At 46.0% G+C, this 23,855-nt stretch overlaps 7 protein-coding genes across 7 annotated transcripts; 3 read left to right on the top strand and 4 right to left on the bottom strand.

Moving 5' to 3' along the window:
• Positions 1-572: 572 nt before the first annotated feature.
• On the bottom strand, positions 573-2,261 carry PtA15_7A41 (uncharacterized protein; the record flags this gene model as incomplete). Its single annotated transcript, XM_053171024.1, has 6 exons — positions 573-737; positions 899-1,352; positions 1,430-1,573; positions 1,682-1,798; positions 1,888-1,967; positions 2,073-2,261. 6 exons carry the CDS (start codon positions 2,259-2,261, stop codon positions 573-575), a joined length of 1,149 nt encoding a protein of 382 aa, XP_053021870.1.
• Positions 2,262-12,351: 10,090 nt separating this feature from the next.
• Positions 12,352-12,570, bottom strand: PtA15_7A40 (uncharacterized protein; the record flags this gene model as incomplete). The annotated part of the gene is made up of 1 exon (XM_053171013.1): positions 12,352-12,570. The coding sequence occupies one exon, from the start codon at positions 12,568-12,570 to the stop codon at positions 12,352-12,354; it is 219 nt and encodes a 72-aa protein (XP_053021869.1).
• Positions 12,571-13,192: 622 nt separating this feature from the next.
• PtA15_7A39 (uncharacterized protein) lies at positions 13,193-13,643 on the bottom strand (the record flags this gene model as incomplete). The annotated part of the gene is made up of 3 exons (XM_053171001.1): positions 13,193-13,220; positions 13,286-13,538; positions 13,604-13,643. The coding sequence occupies 3 exons, from the start codon at positions 13,641-13,643 to the stop codon at positions 13,193-13,195; spliced, it is 321 nt and encodes a 106-aa protein (XP_053021868.1).
• Positions 13,644-15,443: 1,800 nt separating this feature from the next.
• Positions 15,444-15,671, top strand: PtA15_7A38 (uncharacterized protein; the record flags this gene model as incomplete). Its single annotated transcript, XM_053170990.1, has 1 exon — positions 15,444-15,671. One exon carries the CDS (start codon positions 15,444-15,446, stop codon positions 15,669-15,671), a length of 228 nt encoding a protein of 75 aa, XP_053021867.1.
• A 1,364-nt stretch (positions 15,672-17,035) lies between these two features.
• Positions 17,036-17,395, top strand: PtA15_7A37 (uncharacterized protein; the record flags this gene model as incomplete). Its single annotated transcript, XM_053170980.1, has 1 exon — positions 17,036-17,395. One exon carries the CDS (start codon positions 17,036-17,038, stop codon positions 17,393-17,395), a length of 360 nt encoding a protein of 119 aa, XP_053021866.1.
• A 1,103-nt stretch (positions 17,396-18,498) lies between these two features.
• PtA15_7A36 (uncharacterized protein) lies at positions 18,499-21,207 on the bottom strand (the record flags this gene model as incomplete). The annotated part of the gene is made up of 4 exons (XM_053170969.1): positions 18,499-18,789; positions 18,892-19,407; positions 19,478-21,012; positions 21,090-21,207. 4 exons carry the CDS (start codon positions 21,205-21,207, stop codon positions 18,499-18,501), a joined length of 2,460 nt encoding a protein of 819 aa, XP_053021865.1.
• A 204-nt stretch (positions 21,208-21,411) lies between these two features.
• PtA15_7A35 (uncharacterized protein) lies at positions 21,412-22,376 on the top strand (the record flags this gene model as incomplete). Its single annotated transcript, XM_053170958.1, has 4 exons — positions 21,412-21,744; positions 21,823-21,954; positions 22,018-22,039; positions 22,144-22,376. The coding sequence occupies 4 exons, from the start codon at positions 21,412-21,414 to the stop codon at positions 22,374-22,376; spliced, it is 720 nt and encodes a 239-aa protein (XP_053021864.1).
• Between the last annotated feature and the right edge of the window lie 1,479 nt (positions 22,377-23,855).

Below are 23,855 nucleotides of genomic sequence, written 5' to 3'. Positions count from 1 at the left end.
TGCTTTGCTATCCTTCAACATCAGTAAACAGGAGCAATTGATGAGTTGGATTTGGGTGAAATATCATTTCATCATGTTTTTTCCTACAGTTGTACCTAGAAAACAAGAGAATTCTATGCAGCATTGTGTTGAGTCCCAAATCAATTCTGGCTGACTTTTGAATCACTTCTCCATCCACTTTGTGATTCATTTAGGGATGAGTTACTAATCCACATCAGGCCCACATCCAACCAAAACTCACATAAAATTCAGCTCTGGCACTCCCTGGGGAGTGGGAACATATCTCCCCTGGTGCATCCAATCCACATTATATTGCGCGATTATATTGGCTCTAAACAGGGCTTTAGTTGTGTACAAACATATTTATGTAGACACAAGGGTGGCAGCAGTGTCTTTATCTAAATCTGTGTTGACTACCGAGCCAATACCTAGCAATGAGGGAGGGTTTTTTTCATTAGCTAAGCAACCATGCCTCGCAGGACTCGCTGGTAGCTTACCTAGACGGTGGTGGATGCTCCAAGTCCCCTGGGAGGAACAAATTGGCGCGGAGGATATTTGATGTACATTTTTTATTAAGCCTGATGAATCGCCTTGGATATCTTTAAGCAAACCGCCAAGATCTGCAGGCCTTCATCTGCTCCATCGTTTAAGTATTTATCAGCTTCACCCAAAGCAACCGAGATCAGCGCTTTTGGTTTCGAGGGAATCAGCGTATCGAGAAGGATCAAATCATGCAGCTATACGTTTTGTTTTTTAAAAGAGAGGAAAGTACGAAAATGGTGTCGTCCGAGAGATAGAGGAACAATGGTGAGATGGGGCGAAGAAGAAGGTGGGCTGGTCTCAGTGTCAAGCAAATCAAGTAAGCGAAGTTGTTTGTGAGATGGATTGGAAGACGAACCTGATTAATGATTTGAACAGCACTGTAACCTTCTCGTAGGACGCTCTCGACGACATGCTGAATTTTCTCAAATGGTGTTTTCTGGCGACCTTTTCTCTGCTCGACTTCTGACATCTCAACATCCCCATCACCACCATCACCTGGCTGTCCTCGAACTTCAATCCCAACACATTCAAGCAGTCGTCCCATCAGTTTTTGAGGCACGATTCCTCCGATCTCTTCGATATCCTCTTCTATGATTTCTTCCGAAGTTGCCAACTTTGAGGCAGATTGCAAAAAGGTAATCGAGCGCCGTAGATCGCCAGCCGAGATTGAAATTAATGAATCAAGTACTTTGTCCGAAATCCTGATCGACTCTAGCGTCGATATTTCTGTTAATTTGGATCGAGTTCCGGAAACTGATAGCGGTTTGAATCGGAATTTGCTACAGCGTGATACGATGGGTTCTATAATTCTACAAAGTGGCATTCCTCGTAGCGATAAGAAAGTTAGATTAGTGAAAAGATTTTTATCAGTTTGCGAATTCCTTACCGGGTAACGTAGTTGCAAATCAAACAGAATCGAGTGATCTTTGAATAGTTCTCCATAATTCTTCGCAAGGCGGATTGAGCATCTTGAGTCATCGAATCAGCTTCATCCAAGATGATAATTTTATAGGCCGGACAAGGATAGCCACTAGATAATTTGGAATCGGAAAACTCAGTTCGGATCAGGCAAATTGTGAAGACATGCACATATGCGATTAAGTGTCGTAGTTGATCGGATATGTTCATGGGATCTCACGATGTAGCTGGACTGATTGAAACTTTGGCAAAGTTCTTGATTTTCTCTCTCACGACTGAGATTCCACGTTCGTCGGATGCATTCAATTCCAAGACGCGCGACTTCATGAGCTCTGGTCTGCATGTATTGTTTTTAATGGAAATATTTAGATTGTGAAAGTACTTTCATTTGCTTGATTTATTTTATTTTGATAAAGAAGTACTAACCCGAATAGATCTCTAGCCAAAGCAAGGATTGTAGAAGTTTTTCCGGTTCCAGGTGGACCATAAAACAGCATATGAGGTAACTAGAACACAAGCCAGGAAGACCACCAAAGTTAGTACGGGCTGCGTTTCGATCGACAGGTTGAGAAAGGTAGAAAGTGTGACAAGATACGAAAGATCAAACCTACATCTGCCCGATTGAGAGCTTTGGAAAGAATTTTCGTGGTGCCTTCTTGACCCTGAACGCTCTCGATCGACTTGGGTCTGTATTTCTCAATCCAAGGCAACGCGACTGGTGGCTGATTCGAGCTCGGATCGGCTGTCGGTGCGTTCTTTTTAGCGGCGGCACCGGCACGCATAAAATCGAAGGCGTTCATGGTCGTGATAAGCGGTTGCTGGGAGGGATAGTCAAGCAGTTGTTGATTGTTGACCAAGGTGTATGTAGGCCCGTGTACAAATTGCTCGACGCGGGGTGTGCATACTCCCCGAGTCCCCGAACTATTCCCCTCCCGCATCAATCCCCGGGACCCGGCACGTCATCCGTCCGGGAAGGTGGCAGAAGAGCATTCACATTGGTTTGCTTGGTGTTGCAAGCCCGTTTGGGCACACACCCAACTCCCGCTTGGCCGCGTGCCATCGTGGGTTCCAGATGTGCCCAGGGGGCAGGCAGATCTTGGCACACAACCCAGGCCCGCTTGGCCGAGATCAAGCGCTGGGCCGAACAACTCGGCAGACAAGCCGGTCAATTCAACAACTCCGGCCCCTTTTTGGCCCTCGGATGTCATCATGAAAAATTGCCAAGGAGGGGAGACCTCTCCTCCTCTTGACAACACGCATGAATGGGCATTGGCATGGGAGCTTTTCCTTCCTGATTACCAATTCAGGTGGTCATCAAAGAGGCAAGACTCCCTTCTTGGTGGGCAATACCTGGGGTAATCGAGAAGAGAGGGGAGCTGTTTCCCTCCTTGATGAATGGTTTGTAGACTGACCATTGAGGAGGGAAACTTCTCTACTCAATAGCCTGCATTTTTTGTGGTGTGACACCCTTGCTTGAAATTGGCCCAGTGGGACTTTGTCCTGAACCCCATCTACTTTTCAGAGCATTCGCATTTGTTCGCTAAGAGCAACCGCATCGGTGCGGGGTGTAAGTGCGGGATTAAATTTCAAGTTTACTCCCGGATTGGCACTACCCCGGGGAGGCAACCACATCGGTACGGAGCAAAATGAGGAGTAACTGATGCCCCTTCAACTTACTCCAGACAACCGCATCGGCTTCGAAACCAAGCACAATGCTTGGGACAAGCGTCCTTCCATTTCCCGATCAATCCGAATCTCGACGCCGCAGGTTACTTGTTTGCAGGATTGCTCAGCAGAATCGGAGAACGGTCCAACAGATTCTAGATAGCGACCTTGACAACAAGCTTGATTCTAGCGATTCCGATGAAGAAACACATCCACCACCCCAGAAAATGCGGCAGCCAAACAAAGACCGAGATCACTTGAAGCACCATGAATCAATGATGAAGGATTACTTCAGCAAGTCCAGCCGCTACAACTCTCGCGACTTTTGCCAAAGGTTTCATATGGAGAGAGGTCTGGTTGTCCGTATCATAGAGGATCTCACCAAAAATTATCCTTTTTTTGTTCAAAAAGCAGTACGTATCCATGTTTCCATTTCCAAGCAGCAAACAGTGAAATTATCCTTTTTCTTGATAGGATTGCACCGGAAAACTGGGATTGAGTCCCCATCAGAAGATAAAAGCAGCCATCTGACAACTAGCCTATGGACTTCCGCTTGACACAACGGACAAATACTGTTGGCTTGCTGAAACAACTGCCAGACAAAACATGGAAGTTTTTTGCGGGGCAATCCAAGAATTTTACCGACCAACGTACTTACGAGCTCCAAACCACGATGATTTGGAGAGGATTCTGGAGGAGAATGCTGCAAGAAGTTTCCCAGGATGTATTGGGAGCCTTGATTGCATGCACTGGGCTTGGAAAAATTGCCCAACAGCAACGATGCATCTATTACGCTAAATGTAATTAGCGCCGCTAAAACTAAATTGTAACGCTTTTCGCTAATAATCTAGGGCTGTAATTTTTAGCGTAATACCAACCCGCTAAAAACCGCTAACGCTAAATTACAGCTAAATTACAGCTAATTAGCGGCTCGCTACGCTAAATTAGCTGTAATTCGTAGCAAAAATTGCACTTTTTTGCCCAATCTGAGTTAGCTGTAATTGTAATAGTCCGCCCGCTACAATTTAGTTTAGCGTAGCGGCGCTAAAAACCCGCTAAATTAGGGTATTACACGCTAACCGTAGCGTAATAGATGCATCGTTGCCAACAGAATCAGCCGGCCAGTTCAAAGGGAAGGAAAAGACACCAACAATTGTTTTGGAGGCCACCGCAACAAAGGATACTTGGGTTTGGCACTGTTTTTTTGGAACACCAGGTTGCTTAAACAACAAGAACGTTCTAGACTGATTGCTACTCTTTCAGTCGCTACTTGACAGGACTTCCTGGGGTGTAGAGTTCCAACTCGGCGAAAACACATATAAAATGCCTTATTATCTTGTTGATGGCATCTACAATCCTTGGTTGACTCTGATTCAGTCCAAATAACTTTCAGACACTGCGGACCGGGCTAAAAAGATCTTTGTCAAAAGACAAGAATTGGTCCGAAAAGATATTGAACGTACATTTGGTATATTACAAGGACAATTCCAAATCCTGAAGAAACCAGCTATGCAGTGGTACCCAAACAGCATTACAGCAATCCTGAAGACTTGTATTATCCTTCATAACATGATTGTGGAATTGCAAGCCAAGCCGAAATTGTACCCTCCACTTGCCTCCTCAACAAAGCTCATTCCTCCGCAAGATACACCGTACACCATTCTTGAGCAACGCGTACAAGAAATCAAGATGAGATCACAGCTTATCAATTGTAAACTGACCAGCGACCTCATCATAAACCTATGGGATAAGGCAGTCCAATCTGATACATCTGATGACAACACATCCAACCACAATAGTGATAGATCTTCAGAGGACAAGTGAATTCAAAAATTGGAATTAAAGCCCATCATGTTTTCTATTGCTTTGTTCTCAAAATTGCTGTCTCCATTGTTTTGTTTTTCTCTCTTGATCTACCAGTCTGAACACTCAATAGAAATCAATGCCTGTCTCCATTGATTTGTTTTTCTCTCTTGAGCTACCAGTGAGTCTGAACACTCAATAGAAATCAAAGCCCCTTGCACTTTTTTTTCTCTCATCGAGCTCAAACAGATTGATAGATCTCATAGAGATCAATAAATCAATCTCTGAGATCAATTGAGATCGGACAATCTCATAGAGATTGATTGATCTCTTCATTTCTCTCATGGATTGAAGATTTTAAAAAAGGAGAACAGATTGAGATAAGATTTCATAGGAAATGAAAAAAATAAATGTGAAAGCTACATTAATGCAAGGTCAGGATGTAGGGGAAATTCCTCCTCTTGACTTGGACCAACGGCATTTTGGGTTTGAGTTGGATTGGAGTTGCTTTCGCAGTCTGATTCTCCCTCTTCCGACTTACCTTCTTCCTCTTCCAACTCATCATCATCATTGTCCTTCTTGCTAGTCGGAGGCCTCGAGTTTCCATCATTTTTGCTAGTGGAGGCCTTGAGGTTCCTTCATTCTCGCTTGTTGGAGGCCTTGAGGTTCTTTGATTGGAGGCTCTTGAAGATCGCTGGACAGAGCGGTTGGAGGTATCACCACCATTCATCAAGTGGTCTAAGATGGACTTCTTCTTGGCTAGCAGGTAAGCTTGAGCATACTTGTCAGTGCAGGCATTGACACCTTGAAACATAAGAGTCATTTCATTCTTCTCTTGATCAAGAGCAACCCACTCTGCCTGAATATTGTTTGCTTGGGTGGCTTCTTCATTCGCATGTATTGCTTCCAAAGTCCGCTTGGCTGATTGCTTCTCCAAGGATTCAAGCAGCTTCATTTTCTTTTGCTTGTATTCATCTTCGGTAACTTTGCGCTTGGCTTGGTGGATCCCCAGAGGTCGTTCCCAGTCTTTTGATTTTGTAGCTCCCGCGGGAACATTGGAGTTTGATGTTTCAGTTGGTGACAGGGTATCTGGTGATCGTGATTCGAAGCCGGATGTGTGGGAAGGTTGACCATTCTTAGCTTTGCCGCTGAGTTTTTTGAATTTAGGAATATCCTTCAGGAGGATCCACGCTTGGTCGGCGGTGAAGTGATTGTGGACTTGCTTGTGATACATCCCTTGCGCATTCAACATCCAATCATTGGGTGAAGTACCAGATGCCGGGTTATTGGCAATTCAATTGTAAAGAGCATCAAACTTGAGGCATGCCTGTTGCAAGGGTTTCCATCTGATTGATGGGAAGGGAAGGGAGCAATTTATAAATGAATACACTGGTTCATAAAAGGATCCACTTTGTTGGAGACAACGTACCTGGTAGACAAACCATCCGCATCTTGTTTGGGTCCGGGTGTGAATTGATTGAAATCGTCTAGGACTCGAGCCCAAAAGTCGGCAGCCTTTTGGTTGTTGGATGTGACTGCATCTTGAGATACTACAGCCCAGCTCTTCGCAAGTTTCTCATCTTCCTTGGGGGTAAAGTTTGGGCCTTGGCGCTTCGGAGGAGGGTCAGTTTGGGTTGGAGGTTTGGACTGAGCTGTTGGGGTGGCTGGTGTCAATTCAGAGAGCTGGGTGGTGGTCTTAGTTTGACGTGATTTTTGAGGTGGCATGTTGGAGGTGACAAGGTGTGTGGTGTAGGATGAGTTACTCCAGGGTTGTGGGCGGCTCTACTCCCAGGATTAGCGGGGAGCAAAGTTACATCTCACTACTCCTTTTCCTACTCCTGGAAGTAGTTACTCCAAGACTAATCTGACCCGATGCGGTTGAGGGGTTGGATTAGTTATGCTAATCCAAGCTAAAACCGCGACCAATGTGGTTGCTCTAAGTTTTTGGGTTAAATAAGCCCGGGTTTATGGGCAGGTTAGCTGACAAGGTTGCCTTCAAGTGGGCATTCACATTTGTTCGGTCAGTTTCAGGCTAAAGTGCGCTGAAATGTGTTGCAGACCGCCCTAGCCTGAGGCTAGATTTCAGGTTAAGGCTTGCTAGATTTAGCTGACCAAATCAAACCCAAGGCTTGTTGACCCAGGGTTAGCCCGCACCAATGTGATTGCCGCTTGGGTTGCCGCTTGGGCTAAGTTGCCCAAAATTGTCAACTTAACCCAATGAATGTGAATGCTCTCAATGTGTCAAGGGGGGGGGGGGGGGGGGCTAGCTTAGCAAAATCCCCTTGTTCCAGGGACCGGGGGACCCGGCGCGCTAAAGGTGCCTCAAAAATAGGGCTGGCCCCCGTTCTTGGCCTCTCCGGGTATACCCGCGGTCTGCCCTGCGAGTCCAGGAAGCCTCTTTGCCTGGACCGTACCCGGCCTACCCGGGGGGTACGCTCCACGGGCAGCCTCAGAAATACCCGCGGGTATATTGGGTATTAGGAAGGTGATTTTCAGGTGAGCTGCGGCTACCAATCTGCACCCGCGTGGAGGAAGTGAGAAAAAAAAATGCACATATCAAAAGTACAAAGGTCCCTCAGCCTGGACTGGGTCCCTCATGGCTCATGGGCGCAAAGTGGGTGCAGTAGCACTGGGCCTTTACGGGCCTTACCCGTGGGGAATGGGTCGCGGGTATACCCGTGGGTACCCTGTTCCTGTTCCCAATACCCGCGGGTAAGGCTTGGGCTGCTTGATTTTGGTACCCGAGTGACGGGTATACCCGCGGGACGGGCGCTGGGCTAGCTCAAAGTTGCCGGGTACCCCGCAGGATCCAGCCCTTCTCACAAAGCAAACCTCTGAAAGAGGGGCTTGTGAGTAAAGTCCCAGCCGTTGTGGTGAGATCACTCAAACCCATACATAGTATTTCAAGCCCATATAAGTAGAAAATCCCACATTATTATAGCAGAATCAGAATTGAAAGGTCAACTTATCCTGGGTCCCATCTTTATTACATATGCCTAGCTATATTATTTCTCTTATTTTGCTCTTTTATTCCCTATCTGTTACATGACTACATATCACAAAAAGAGTCACAAATCAATCATTTCACAAGATATTTCCTCTTATTCCTTATACAAGAGCATCTTTATACATACTACAGATAAATACATAATCAAGAAGGCTAAAATCACTCCTAGATAAATAACCCCATCAGCATCTAGCATAATTAGTACTATTCCATCATCCAGTCTAGTCACCCCACCTGAAGAGTAGTAGTCTAGCCTGAAAAATATTCTAGTGAAACCCCATCCAGTTGTAGTAGTGGAATTACCCCAACTAAATGTCCTTCCCCAGAGCAGAATAAACCCAGACACAAACCCCAACCAGTTGCACAGGGAAGGCATCGCCCCACTATTTCCCTTGATTATTATTTACCCCAATAGGACCCCGGAGAGTCCCTACCAAGCCGCCTCATGTAACATGTATCCGGGGGCATGTAAATCACCAAATAGCTATCTAAATTGGTTGATTTCTCCAAGATGTTCCTAATGTAGTTGGTATATTTTGGGCTTGCCTGGAAAGAAAAACCAACTATTTAGGTCTTGGGTTCAATTCCCAGCCAAAAAAAAAACTTTTTTTGTCTAATTTTGCCCCGGTGGGCCTTTCTCCCAAAAACTCCTCCTCATGTACTACGCATCCAAACCAGGTGCAATTGGGAAAAACCCAATTTGCCCATGTATCCAAAACCCAGAATTAGCAAAAAATTACATGAGGCGGCTTGTTTGGGGCTTTCCAGGGTCCTCCCCAATGTACTAGATGATTTATAAAGATTACACTCATCAGTTTTGTTCCCTTTTTTTCCTTTATGCTTGCATTAGAATAGTAAATGATACATACTAGCAATCATCACCTTTATCTATGGTGTTCAAAGTTGGTTTGCATAATTTTATGCATGCATAAATCATAAAATCTTTTTTGCAGGGGATATGACTGTCTGACTATGTAATAAAAAAATTTCTCACCAAAATATTTTTATGATTTTATGATTTATGCATGCATAAAATTATGCAAACCAACTTTGAACACCATAATCATTGAGGAATATTATCAGAGACAGAAACCATCATTGAAATCAGAACAGATTACCTTTTGAAAATTTGACAGTGAACCAGATAAGCCCTTGAATCTTCAACCATTCACCTCCCTCAACCCTTAACTTTCTCCCTTGTAGGTTTGTCCTTGTAAGACTCTAGTAAGGGTGTTCAAATATGGTGTTCAAAGTTGGTTTACATATTTTTATGCATGCATAAATCATAAAATCATAAAAATATTTTGGTGAGGAAATTTTGTATTACACAATCAGACAGTCATATCCCCTGCAAAAAAGATTTCATGATTTTATGATTTATGCATGCATAAAATTATGCAAACCAACTTTGAACACCATAAAAGTTGAAATCATAAAATTTTCAATGCATAAAATCATAAAATCATAAAACTTTCAAGTGATGATTTCATATGTACCATTCTAGAAATGTTGCTCTAATTGGAGTGCTTGGGTGCAACATATTTTTTTCAGCTTAGAATTTTATGATTTTATGGTGTTATGATTTTATGCAAGTCAACTTTGAACACCCTAAGTGATAGTCCTCACTAGAATATAAGTCAGCCACAAATATTTTTTATTCTTAGTGAACCCTTCTCCCAGAGTTATTCCAGGAGGGCAGTCTTACCAACACCCAAGTATATTATCATACTTATCCCCTCCAAGCTCATCTCACCCATTTGAGAGGTTCCACACCGTGGCCTGGGACCTGTGACTTTTTGTGGCTTTTTTGCCTTTCTGCAACTCAGACACTTGTAACTCCCAAACCATCAAGCCAATTAACATGCCGTGAACTTTGGCATGTAGTCTAGCATCTTGGCTTTATGGCCACAACTGTTTTGTCATATTTTGTGCTAATAGTATCCATTCCCTGGCATGTGATTGAGGGTCTCTCTTACAGGCACCTTGTTCAATTGGCACAGGGAACATATTAGCCACAAATCCATACAGTTACTCAGGTAGTACAAACACACAGGAAAATGAAAACTTCAATAATTTATTGACAGAGAAGTTTACAGCCCCTGGTGGTCTGTCTAGCGCAGAAAGATAGAGAAAAGTCAGGCCTTTTGGCCAAAGGGTTTTCCTCCAGGAAGGTGGGGCAAATGTGAGGGTGACATTTTTGCTGCCAAACAGCCCCAAGCTCAAGGGCCAAAAATTTGACATTAGTCCCAAGTCCCTCCTTTGGAGGGCCAAGCCAGCTTTGGGGTTGGCCACACACACTTGACCTTGTTTTGGCCCAACTTTGGTTGAGCTTAACACTGTTGAGATAGTGTATTAGCATTTCCCTATGTATTATGCTTCTAACCTACACACCCACAACTTAGCCTATAGTCTACATGTATATAGTCTAGTTTTTCACTTTACAGGTGTTCAAAGTTGAAATCATAAAATTTTCATTACATAAAATCATAAAATCATAAAACTTTCAAATGATGATTTTATATGTACCATTTTAGAAATTTTGCTCTAATTTGAGTGCTTGGGTTTACATGTTTTTTTTTTGGCTTAGAATTTCATGATTTTATGGTGTTATGATTTTATGAAAGTCGACTTTGAACACCGTTATTATCAAATCATTTGTAGCAGATTATATCTGCCTTAAAGGTTAATTTCTATCATTATTTTTCTTTATCATAACTGTACTTCACAAATATTTATACTTACAAAAGAAGTTTGTACTTTAAAGTTTCCAACTTCTTTCATGTGGCGGGTTGGGTCAAAAACCAGTTTTTGAGACAAAAGCCAACCCAAACCCAGCCCCGGACCCAACAAGGGTTGGGTACCCAGCGGGTTGACCCAAACCACTTCCAACCCTACTTGTGCTTTGCGCAAGAGGCACCTGCCTGCCACAGAAGGGAAGACCGACTAAGTTTGAACTTTGGTTTTCATGTTGTTTTGTGGTGGATCTCTTATGTGATGGAGCTTCATTTTACAGTTTAATTTTGTGGACAGCAGGAAAAATTAATTGTCAACAGACATCAGGTGACATCAAGCAACAATGGCTGTCACTTTTTTCCAGCTCTGGCACTACCACAACTAGGCTACAATGGCCCCTTTGTTTCCTACAGGGGGCTGTACATGCGGCCAACTGTGCAACTGGTGGGTAGCTCAGTGGACTTAGGCTGATGTCACCTGTAGTCCAGTGAAGATTTATTTTTCCTGGTGGGAGCTATATTACTTTATGTGCTTTGCTTTATTTACCCTGCTCTGAGCCCTACAGCATTTGCAGAGCAGCAGAGCAGAGTTCTCTGGATCACCTGACTTTCTCTGGGATAATCTTGCAGAGGAATGGTCCAGTCAATTTGTGAAGGTACCACTTTATTCCACCACACCACAGGGGACTGGGAACAATGCTGCAACCAATGTGATAAATGCATCCCATTGGCCAATACAGCACATCACATCGGCTGGCCAATACATGCAATCTGCAAAAGTGTGCATTACATTGGCAGGCCGATACGTTACAGATGCAATGTATACCAGATTCAATTCAATGTGATACAGCCCAATGCACAATACTTGCATCACATTGGTTGTACTGTTGCTGGGAATGAGGAAGATCTAGTGGATAATGGCACATATTTACCAGGATTTACTCAGCATCACCAGAACCAAGGAAAAATTCAGGCAACAAGACAAACAGCCAGTTTGACCAAAACATAATGCCAATCAATTGAAATTTACCCTTTTGTACATTGTGGGTTTGATGGGCTTACACTGTGAAAAAAACTCAATAAACTGTTGCAAGTTGGCATGCAAAATTAGAAAGGCGCCTTTGTAATACTGCATGCCAACTGGCAGCAGTTTCTTGAGTTTTTTTCACAGTGTTGGTAAATAATTTCCATTCCATCCATCCTGCCTTGGTCTTGCTGATCTCATCCAGCAAAAGTACAGGGATTTGTGATCCACCAATGGCAAATGCTGCTGGATCTATCTGCGGACCTTGACTAATTGCAGGATACCAGTTGACATGCAAGAGCTTGGAAGAAGCTTGTGTGCCATGTAGGCCTTTGTCAAAGGTTGCTGTTCACCAAGCTTCAAATTGCAATGCACAGTGACTGTGCAAAAAAACCTGCTGAATTCTTGGTCAACACTACAACAGCCATTACACAGGAGAATCTTTCATGTCAACTAGTGCCAGTTGCACGAGTCTTTCTTGCTGTGCAAGGCACAGTTCTCAACAACAAACACATTAGTTGAGGGATTCATTTTGCTCCAAACCCAAGATGTTCTCAACTAGATTATGTAGACATATTCCGTAACAGTACAAAAACTTTTTAAATAAACATATTGTGTTTTTACAATTTCTTTCTCTGTAATTCCTGGCATGTGAAATATCAAGCAATATTTCCAAATAATTTTGCAGCAGCCCTAAGGTTTTGCATGGCCAGACTGAGCTGGAGGTGCCATGTAGTAAGCCAGGATTGGTAGTACTTTTGAGTTGGAAAACCATTGGTGTCCGGGATCAGAGGAACAATGTAAAACGCTATGAGAAGTACAGAAGATTCAAAACAACTCTCAAACTTTTCGGCTGTCAGAGTTAAGTTGGTGACCATGGTGAGAAGATCGCCGGTCGTATCCGCTTTCCTCACGAACTCAACAAACTCATGGGTTGCGCTACGAACTTGTTCAGCCAATTTGCTCAGTGATCTCAATTGGTCGGAACGCATTTCCGTGAACAATGGGAGTCGTTTTTGGTCATTCATACCCCGTTTTGATACTTTGTTGAAGAAGAGTCGACATAGTTTCAGAACCGGTAGTAATGATGTAGCTAGCTGCAAGGCTGGCTCGCTGAGGCGTGGGGTCTGAGACTGTCCATCCGCTGCCTTTGAGTGGCTCGTTCTTTTGATGAGTTTCGCGATCGTTTTGAGGCGTTGTTCAAGAGAGTTTATCTTCCCAGGCCAATGAAATTGCACTAGATCAAAATCCGATGCCTGTATCCAGTCAATTGACGACTTGACTCGCTTCCGAGTCGAAGATACGTGGTCGCTTATGTCTTTTAGAAAAGAACTTATATCGCGAGACTCGATTTCTTCTTCCTCGGTGGAAAACCCGTAGTACTTAATGAAGTCGGTGGCCTCCCCAAAAAGCAGCATGATTCCTGACAGTGTCGAAGACTCCGTAATTAGTTGGAAAAGGCCCCTTGTTCTGAAGGATTTCAATTCTCTGGCGTGCTGGTCATCGGTTCGGGTAGATGAAATCAGATCTGACTCCGGACAAACAATGTAAAGGGCCGATTGTATTTGCTTAAAGGTCAGATCAAGTTCTGACTGGATCCCTAGAATTAACTTGAATGTTGAGCCTGGTTTGCTCTGTAAAATGTAGGGGTCGAGTAATCCTGCGAGAAGTGTGACTTGGCGGCTGAGCAGCGGTAGAAGATTGGTTTGGAGCTGGTTCAATTGATTTTTTTTCAAGTTGACTCGCTCGATAGAGAATGTGTCATCAAGACAAGTGTCGTAAGGGAACTCATCGCCATCTGGACTATACGAATCGATAAGATTGGTGAACCTTTCAATAACCAAGTCTGGAGAGGAGATTTTTGGTTAATATCTGTTTGTAGCAATGCACATCTAGCTGATCTGTACATACCACCTTGTGCCTGATAAAACCCCATTGCGGAGTCGGCCATTTTCTTCGAGTCTGCCAAGTCCTTTCTTCGCTCCTGATCAAAATAATTCTTCGGCGGCTGCGTCCAGCCGAGTCCCGGTTCCTGCGGGGGTTGCTCGGGTTCTTGGACTCTTGCAAATCTCGGAAACTAATTTATCCCTTTGCGCCGACCAACTGGTCTGGATTCTTCAGTTTGAGCTTTGCTAGCGATATCTAGCCTACAAGTCAAGATCAAACGGAGAGTGACCATTGTGGAGCAGTTCATTTTCTTCACTCCCGCATGTCATCTCATACGTCGGGGATATCCATCTAAAGGCTTTAATTGGCCGGGTGGATTGTATGCGCTAGAACTCATCGCTTACGGTATTGGGTGAGGGAGTATGTTTCCGAAAAACTTGGAGCACATCATCCCATTCCATTTTGAAAGTTTGCTTGGAAGAAGATTTTCCTTGACAACATGCAACACTCGAGCTTAACTGAGCCTCTCCGACGATGCGCGAAAGGGCGTGAAATGTCATCTTTCCCTGGCGGGAGGAACTTGTGTTAAGTTTGGCAATACTGCGCTTTCTGGATTGACCCCTGCTCGGCTTGCCTTTGAGCCGCAAGAATCTTTAGCGTCTAGCCTGGCTTGGGCCAACTCCCCAACGGCAACAGCATGGGTAGCTGCCCTTGTCCCTCTGACTTGATAGCTCACAATTCAGATGGAGACCTCATCCCACACGTTAAATTGAACTGAACTGTGGGTCCCGAACCGAGGTGTTGAAAACCTCTCACACAACGCTTTTTATTTGTTGCAATCAAAAGAATAGAACTGTTGATGGTACATTTGTAAAACCAGTGCACACAACTTCGAAAAGAAATCCAAGATTCATGCGACGGGTTTCAGCCATGAGTACATCCGTTGCAGAGTAAATGGAGGTAGAAATTTCAGGGTCGATGGGTATATGCACTGATTCCAATTCTATCGTAATCAAGTACAAGAGTAAGGGTCTTTAACATTCTTTAATGGACCTCTTCATCCCTCCTGCCATCTGGGTAGCAGACAAACCAAGATGGGAGCCAGCTTGTGCGTAGTAAGCATGTGAAGTTGATTTTTGAAGTTCTGACATTCTATTAGCAATTGTCACGGCTATGATTCGAAAATACCCTCGGCACATAGTTCTCTGTTAGCTGTGATCACATAGCTTGCTGAGCAATTCCCCCGAAAAAAATTCCAATATCAAAAGCTTCACTTAGTAGAGTTTTACTGTTTACTGCCTCTGGCCAATCACGGTGCATAAGTTACGCGTACAAGCTGCCATGTGGCAAAAGCTCAGCGGAGCGCCAAATTACCCCAGCGCGTAAGAGGGGCGAAGCACCAAGGGTGGTTGCAGCATTCTACCATCGCAGCAGCATTAAATGCTGAGCCAGCCATTGTGCTTAAAAACACCGACTGTTTGACCCTCCAGCTCTCTTCCCTAGTCTCTGCAGCTCCGATCCCCTCCCCCCTCCTCCCCACGCACACACGCACTCCCTCCCCCATCTCTTTACTTGCGAAGCGCGTAAGTAAAATTTCCTCCAATACTCATAGATATCCCCGACAGCTCTCCCATTTTCCGATCTGCAGAGTAACATTTTTTTGTGGCGATCATCACCTCTGATCAATACCTAGAGAAAGCCGGCCTTTAGCGCTTAAAACAGGCCTTTTTACTCTTATTCGCTTCCTCTCTCCGGCAAAAAGGCAAGCTATCCCTACACCTTCAGTCCTTCAATTTTGCTTATTTTCCGCGCATCTTAACTCCTCCGGTCGCTGTTTTCTTCCTAAATCTCCGGTTATAGCATCATGCGGGTCGTTTACGACACCGACTCCCCCATTTGCCCTATTGGTGCCCCTTCACGCGACAACACTCGCCACAGAAACTTGAAGCGATCACGCCCGGCAGCTCCTAAAGTTGCTGCTCCTCAGGTCTCATCTCGACCAACCCGCCGCCAGGGCATTGTCTTCAATGTCCAAGACCTCCCACAAGAGATCAAGGACCTTCAAGGCAAAGCCACCACCCGACCCGCTTGAATGAATAAGCCAAGTAAATACTCACCCGCAATCAATTACTCTGCGGATTCGAAAATGCCGTATTAATAGTTAATTGGCTCCGTCCTTCATTGCTCGCAGCAACTCTTTTATATTTCCCTTCTCATATTTTCTCTCAAATCTTGCTTGTATACTTCGTCTTTCATGAATACCTCGTCTTCCTCGGACACTTTGTCTTGCTTGCACTAGTTCTACTATAGAACATACAGAAGTCTCTTGTATCTACTTGTATGGTCTGGACATGGACCTCTTAACACCTTTGCCTAGTTTCAAAGGCAGTCGCAATTCATGCAGCCTGGAGCTTTTATCATCAAATCTAGTTTCATTGCTAATTGTGTCATTTGTGTTATGACTCTCGTACTTCTTTAGGAAATTCATTTTGTTCTCGAAGGCGAGTAAAAGATTTACAGGCGCTGGTGATGATGAGCTCATAAAGCTCCATGGGGTTCCGGATACTTTTTGTAAGAAAGAATGAGATTGCATTACTTCAAATTTTTGGATTTCAATCTATCCTTGCAGCGGGAATGATTCGAAGACTCTGAGCAACGCGTCTGTTCAAACTACATCCGCGTTGTGAGCAGATAGTATCAAAGTTTGGCCAATCACAGTCCAAGGTTGGCTTTTACAACAAGTTTCTTACTGAGTTGTGATCGTGGATCGGCTCAGCAGAGGGCCAAATCAAACGCGCGCGTACTTGTGAAGGGCAACAAAGGGTAGTAGTAGGAAACCGTTGCAGCAGCAGTATTCACTGCTGAGCCATCTACATAGCTTAAATACACTCGCAGCTTGCCTGGGTTTCTTCATCTTCCCTCCCCTAGTCTCTTTCTTCACCTTCCCCCTCTACCTCTCGCCCATCTCTCCCTGACCCAAGCGCGTAGGTACTGCCTGGAATCCTCTCATACCTACTCTACATCCTTTCCTTCCTCTTAGCTCGTATAGTAACACATTCCCTTCCCCATATTCCTCCCCCCCCTCCACAGCAGCAACAACCACGCCTTAGAAAGGCTCTTCTCAGCTCCTTGAACACTCCAAGCCTTTTCGAAAAAGTCTAACTCCTGCGTCCTATGTTTCTCTCTTCTGATCCAAGGCAAGTAGCCATCTCCTGTCGGATTCTCCCCCTCTTCTGCCCATTCTCACCGCTATCCATTAATCTCTAACGTGTTCTTCTTTCTGCGCGCAGCCCATAACAGGTGAGGCTCACACCTGTGACGCCGAATCTCTCTCTGGCCTGGCAACATTCTCTTCGAGGTAAATTCTGATATATCTTACTTTTTTCTTATTATGAAGAAGGAGAAAGCCCTATTGCTTTGCCTGGGGGGCATAGCAATCTCGGGCCTATCCGCAAGATGTTTTCGTCCACCTGTCCAATTGGGGCCCCTTCCCGCGACCCGATCATCAAGAGGAAGAAGCCAGCATCCAAGCCGGCCCCTAAATGCGCTACTCCCCCTCCCTCATCCCGAGCAGAGCGCCGAAAGGGCATGATCATCACCACCCCCCCTGCCCTTCCCCCATCCCCATTGCGCTCTCAGCGCCGCAAGGGATTGATTCTTGCCGCCAACGAGCTCCCTCCAGAGCTCAAGAATCTCCCTCCCTCACCCCCACCACCAGCCTCACGACGCAACGGCATGGTTCTTACCGCCAACGACCTTCCTCAAGAAGTCAAGGACCTCAAGTTTGCTGGGGGAAGCGTTACCAAACCCGCTTGAATGAACAATTCTAGTGAGTATTCAATTCTTTCTCTTTTCTCCTTAGACCCCAGTCCAAAGCGGAAAGCTAATTTCCATTGAACATTTCCCCACAGCAATCGATTATCGCAGACTTTCTCATTCCTCTTGTTTCTAATCATTCATGCCAATCCTCTTTGTAATTCTAGTGCTTGTAATATTGGGCTTTCTCTTGTTTTTTCTGTACTTTCTCTTGCTGCAGAATTGTGTCCAGGATCATCATGTATCAAAAGATTACCAAATCTATCACTCCTTCCGCCCTTTCTTGTACTGTAACACATCAAAATATCTACTTCTCTATCTACACCTTGTGCCTAGTTTCAAAGGCAGTCGAAAACCATTGTATCCTTATAAGCTTCTATACTTTCATTATCTTAGCGCCATAGTTGTAGCCTTAACTGTTGTAACTCTTATATGTCAGACTCATGAACTCCAATCAAAACCAAGCTGAAGTCTTGTACCACATTTGTGCAGTAAACCTCAATTTTTTTATGAAGTTATTTATTTATGGATCATACTATCCATCCATGATCCATCTGAAATCAAATCTCCTCGAAATTTTGCTTTGTGTATCATGCCAAGTTACCTAACTGCAACATTGGCACAAAGTATTACATATTTCCGTTGGATCAAACACAGGCAAGTTTTTGTTAGGTGCATAGCTCGATGGACTTCGAAAAAAAAAACGTGATTCTTGGAAGTAGAACGTGTGTGAGGGAAATATTCACCGATTGCCTCGCAAAATTCATCCGTGTTCTTGTTCCAGGCTTACACAGCTGGCGCACAAGTTCTCAGGCCATTTTTGTGTCAATTCTAGGGCTAAGCATCTGATTGTTCTGCAGGAATCCCCAGGTCATTTGTTTCTCATATCCGCAAGAAAGCATAGTATTTTGCCCTGGATTGGCCAGTAATACGGATATGCATTGCTCAGCAGAACTACGCGTTCATGTAGAAAGAGCGGAGACAGCGTGAAATGGACGACAAATGTTTCTAGTTTTTTGATCAAGTCATAGCAATTAAAAAAGACATCACATAGAAACAATAGTGAAGATGACAGGGGGTAGAAGAGTTAAGGTTACGGGTGTTCAACAATCAATCTCCATCGTGGCGGAAGGGATCGTATTATGAGTTTGATTGGACTTGAAGAAAACAGTGGCAAGATGGTGGTCCAAGTTGATCAATTTGGTGGTCGACCATTTCGGGAAACATCGTTTGTAGAGTGATAAACAGATCGTATCCATCTGGTCGATTGGTCCATCAAATTTCGCTTTCAAATATCCATGCGTTCCTAGTGGTTCTTTGATGTGCCCAACTTTCCCCTTCTTCGTCTTCAGCTCGATCGGCTTGAAATATTCAATATCTTCTCGATTGAAAAACTGCGAAAAAAAAAAGAGAATCCAACCAGATTCAATCAAGATTTTCTGGGAACAGGTCTGAAGGAAACTAGGTTCATCGGGCTTCGAGTGGGCGTGACTTACCATATACCTAATGGTCGCTGTTTTCTTGTGAACTTTGTACGGATGGCCGGTCAATATGATCCGTTTGGCAATGATCCTCTGCGGTTCACTACCGATCAAAGTTCCATTACCGACGAGGCTGATTGGAAGGTCGGGATCATCTTCTTGTTTGAAAACGAGCACGGGTGTTGTGGAGCCAAAGGTGACAGGCATATAAACGCTCCCGATATTCATCTTACCAGGTCGCAGATATCGTTCAAACTTGTGCACATTGTTACTGGCTCGAATCGACGGCTGCGACCATATCGGCCGGACCTCATAGAATCTAAACCCGGCACACATTATCAGCGGGTCTTTTGATTTGATTTCTCCCTCGAACTCCGTATTTCTTTGGGTTGTGAAGTGCATCACGGAGTATTTGTGCTCGTGTTTCAGAAGTGAAAAGGCGACTAGGGTTTGTTGAGGAGAGGATACTAAAGCTTCGAAGCCCGACTGTGGGAATTGCTCGACGTGAAGGGTGATCAACATGCCAGGTCCCTTGAAGATCCAAAAGACTTTAAATCAGCTTCTGGGTAAGATGGTAGAGTTGCATTTCAAACGTTCTTACAGCTCCTGCTTCCCGTTCATTTGCTTTTTGAGCCAGCTTTCGACCCATAGATTTCCAGCCTTGGAAAGCGAAAATCTTGCCATATTCGATCGGCAAATTTTCGTAAGGGTCCCACTCGCTTGTGCGAAGACTCTTCATCCCTCTATACCTTGCAAATCTTTGTCGAGCTGGGACGTCTAGAGGAGTATCTATTTCATCGGGAAACTCGTCGTCTTCTTTTGCAGCGCGCTCTCGCTCGCGTTGTCGATCGGCACGGTACTGGGCTAGATCGGCTTGCTCAGCTTCTTCGGACAGATCCATGAAGTGTACATCCTTGGACGAGCCGGCTTGGTTGTTGACTTTCAAATCCTCCATTTCGTCTTCGTCTTCATCTCCCTGAGAGTGGTTTGGGGATTCGTCTAACTCATTGTTTCCTTCAATCTCTTCATCTTCTTCGTCATCATCTTCGATACCTTCACCATCTTCGTCCACGATCCACGCAGCCTGGTATTCACTGGTACCAACGGGAACACGTCGTGCTTTCTTGTTCGCCTGTTGATGGGCTGGTGCACTAGCTATCTCTTCTTCGGTTGGCCAGGTTTGTTCGGCCATCAGTTCATCACCCGCCGAAGGGCAATTCTCTGAGACGAGATCATCCGCTTCCTCATCGGTGCGGGCCGAGACGACCATTCCATTTTCAGCCATAGTAATCGTGCTGACCCGATAGTCACCGAAGAAGGGTAAATGGACCAGTCTGTTGGCACTGAAACGTCCGCCCCGCACATGGCCGGTTATTTTCAACGTGCCATCTTCCCAGTCGATCTTCTCGGCCACCAACCGACCTCGACCCTCTCTCCACCCGATGGGGAGACCATTCGCGGCTCGATTGGGTAGTTTGGCGAGAATACTCCGGATAGCAACCAAGATTTCTTCAGGTTTATCAGCTGAGACGAGCCGGTTGAGCAGGAGAGATTCAGGGAAGAAGTATCGGAGGAAGCTCGTGAGACTTTCGCGGGTTTTTTGAGTTTCACGGGTTCCGTTTAATGACTCGAGATGGGAGACCAGTCCAAGGACACCCAAGGCTGGACCCCCAAGGGCTTGGATAGCTCTGAGGGTCGTTTCACCCCAGGGGGTGACTTCTTCTACGGCTGAGAGAGAGGTGATCAGGAAGTCGGAAGCGGCGACGGTGGAGAGGACCTGGCCGAGCGGGGCACGATGTGGGATGAGAACGAACTGGAGCAGACTTGGGGATGAGCGGGAAGAATGGGGCCAAGTGAAGGTGATCGTCCGGGAGTCTGGGTGGATGGGGTCGGCGAGATTGGCGGCTGTTCGGATTGGGTTCAAGACGTCTGCGAGTGGGTCGAGATCTCCGGAGAGCGCTAGGATTGCGATGACCCTGGGGGCTGGGTTGGGCCCGGAGAACACCTTCTGGCAGCCTGCCTGGAGTGCGGCTTTGTGTGCCTGGAGTTGCTTTGCTTGGTTTTTCCGGTGAGCTTTCTGGCCGGACTGGCTGGCATGTTTTGGCTTGCCCTGACTCGCATCCTTTTCGAGTCTGCCTGGATAGATGATCAAGAGGAGCGGTCAGCATCCGGATGAGAAGAGCGCGCAGCCCAGCCAGACGGGGCGGGCGAACCTTTGGCGACCTGTTTGAGCGATCCCTTCGTTGCGTGGCGTGCCTTGAATCGCTTGTTGGTCTGGGAAAGGGTGGAGCGGTGGTGGTGGGCCTGCTGGGCGGTCTTGCTGGCGGTCATCGTGTGTGAGTGTTTGTGGGTGTATGCGAGTCCGGCGCACGCTGGAGTGGGCCGATTGCTGTATGCAATGTGGGCGGCGCAGCCTGCATAATGCATATGCACATGCACATGCATATGCAACTGCACCCCGGCCGAGTTGTGGTTCGGCCCTGCTGCCTTCAAAAGGCACTCCCTCCGGCCACCGCCGGACAAGGGCCTCCCCCCATGAACCCCTCCTCCGTGATCTTTGAGCTCCTCCCCAGCAGGAGGGCAGCCGAGCGGCTGTCGGTTAACCCCGCCACTGGAGGCCCTCGCAAGTTCCATATCCGTCGGCTCTTCGACCTCCTCCAGCTGTGCTTGTTGCGCCGCCAACACGACCAGGCCAGACAGATCTGGTCTATCCTCGTAAGATGCCGGGAGGTCGATTTCCCTGCGCTGTGGGACCTCGGTCTTCGAGTCATGAATCTGCCCCATCCCTCCACCCCACTCGCTGATCAGTCCGCAATCGACAATCATCTCAACTACCTCAAGGCGTGCAGAAACCTCAGCGACCAGGAGGTATGTCCTCGCTTTCCCACTTCCCTGCTACACTTAGCTCACGCGTCCCTTTTTTCTTCTGGCTCATCTCTCCAAAAGACCGCCAAGGTCTTGATCGAATATGTTTCTGTGTTGGTATCTGTTGGTCGACTCAGAGAGGCCCTCGATGAGCTCCAGCTCTGGCTATCATCCCTCCCCTGTTCTCAGCATGCTGGACTCCATGAATATGCCGCCCTTGTCACCCTATCCCTCATCCCTCCCCCACAACCCTCCGATGATCCTGATGAGCCCGAGGGAAGACCCCTGAAACTCACCGGTACGCGTCGGCACTCGGTCTGCCCGCGTCTGCCCAGCGTATTAATCAACCCCATTCATTCATCTCTCTCTCTCTCTCTCTCTGGCCTGTCGTGCCTCGTCTAGAGTATCTGGACGCGATTTCGGATCATGTCATGTTTGGTAGAGCCAAGGCCTACTTCGAACGAGCACAGTCACTCGACCCCACCTGTGTTCTTTCCCCTGCCTATCTCGAACTAGTCAGTTCGCTCAAGCTGCCATCCCTCGAGAGTTTCCAGCAGTCTGACGACACTCCCACTCTTGCCAAGATGAGCAACTGTTCTCCTCAGGATGATGACGATGAGATCGATCAGCTCTAAATCCCTCTGTCTCATCTCCCCCCGGCTCATTCGAAGCCCCTTCTCTGACCACTCTTTCGCCTCTCCCGAGCTCGGAGTCCCTTGATTCGCCTCATTGCGACTTCGTCTGCTGGGATCGAGGCGTTCATCCACCTCAGAAGGGGTCAAAATGATATTTTTAAAGCCAAGATTAATCCAACACGACATTGATAAGGTCGCGAAGAATTTTGTTTCCTCCACGATTACTTCGCATCTACCCACAATGTCAACATCCCATCTTCTTCTCGTCAATCAGCACTCATCCAGTCGTGTGTCTTTTGAAGAGCAACAGACCCCGGTAATACAAGCAACTATTATTCTTCAACTTGCTATCCTTTCTACTACCTCGCTCCTCCTACTAGCGTCCCCCGCCCCATCGTATCTAAGCCCACATGCCTACCAATCTTTGACGCAACCATGGCAGTCTGATGCCCGATTTTTGTCTCGACATCAATCACATCTCACTAATCCCAACCTAGGTTTTGGTGTCACTCTATAGGCAGAGATCAAAGTTTCTGACGTCCACCTCTTTTTCGCTATCGCCCGTATTGGTCTTGTTCTTGCTCGATGATGATCGGTGATTGATAGTAGAGGTTGTACAACTCATTCCTTACTGTTAGAGCTACGGGTAGCCAAGAGTGCAAACATAGTTTGTACATATTGTCTTTTCCAAGATTAAGCTTGGACAGAATTTAAAAAAATTGTTTTCGGAAATCCCTTGCAAATCACATATTATCTTTCCCGTTAACCTTGGACCTGGCGCTCTCTTTTTATGGATTTATGCAAGAGGATGTAAAAACTTGAAATTGTGTTTCTGCCTTGGATGTCTCACGGCCTTCATTCTCCCTGTCAGGTCGGAAAGCGGCCGGGCTCTTGATTGGCCCCTCCGTTGGAGCAGAGGGCGATGAGTTGGAAAGCTGAGGGATGGGCGAACTTAGCTAAGTCCCTCGATCGGAGGCGCGCGAGCGCTGTCGCGAAGCGACCCTCCGAAGGAGGGACTTACGCCCTAACTCGCAAAACAGTAGGCAGCAGAAATCCCATTTGGCTGGGGAAAATTTTCAGAATCTTCAACTCTTGATATCTCGACTCAAGTAAAAGCCATTGAGAATCTGAGCAGACAGATTTGTCCGCCTACATCTGCCCTTTCACTTTCCACCTTCCTGAGGTCGGATCCCTCCAAAAACACTCTTGAATCCCAAATGAAACAAAAAGGAGTTCATGGGTTTTGGGAGGGCATTGTTCAAACAGGCCTCGGTCAAAGCCATACTTTTGACACCTGTCAAAACCTAGCAGCTCTTATTTTTTTTTTTAAAAAAATCAAGCTCATGTGTTACAGATAAAAGAAAGATACCAGCAGAGAGCCATGCTTCTTGGCTATCTCTTGAAGCAGCTGACTTGGCCCCAGCTGTCCTTGCGTAGCCTCAACGGAGGGACAAGCAAAAAAAGCTGAAAACAGACATC

This window comes from Puccinia triticina, chromosome 7A (genome assembly GCF_026914185.1).
Source record: "Puccinia triticina chromosome 7A, complete sequence".
NCBI classification, from domain to species: domain Eukaryota; kingdom Fungi; phylum Basidiomycota; class Pucciniomycetes; order Pucciniales; family Pucciniaceae; genus Puccinia; species Puccinia triticina.
This window is presented reverse-complemented; position numbering and strand designations above follow the sequence as displayed.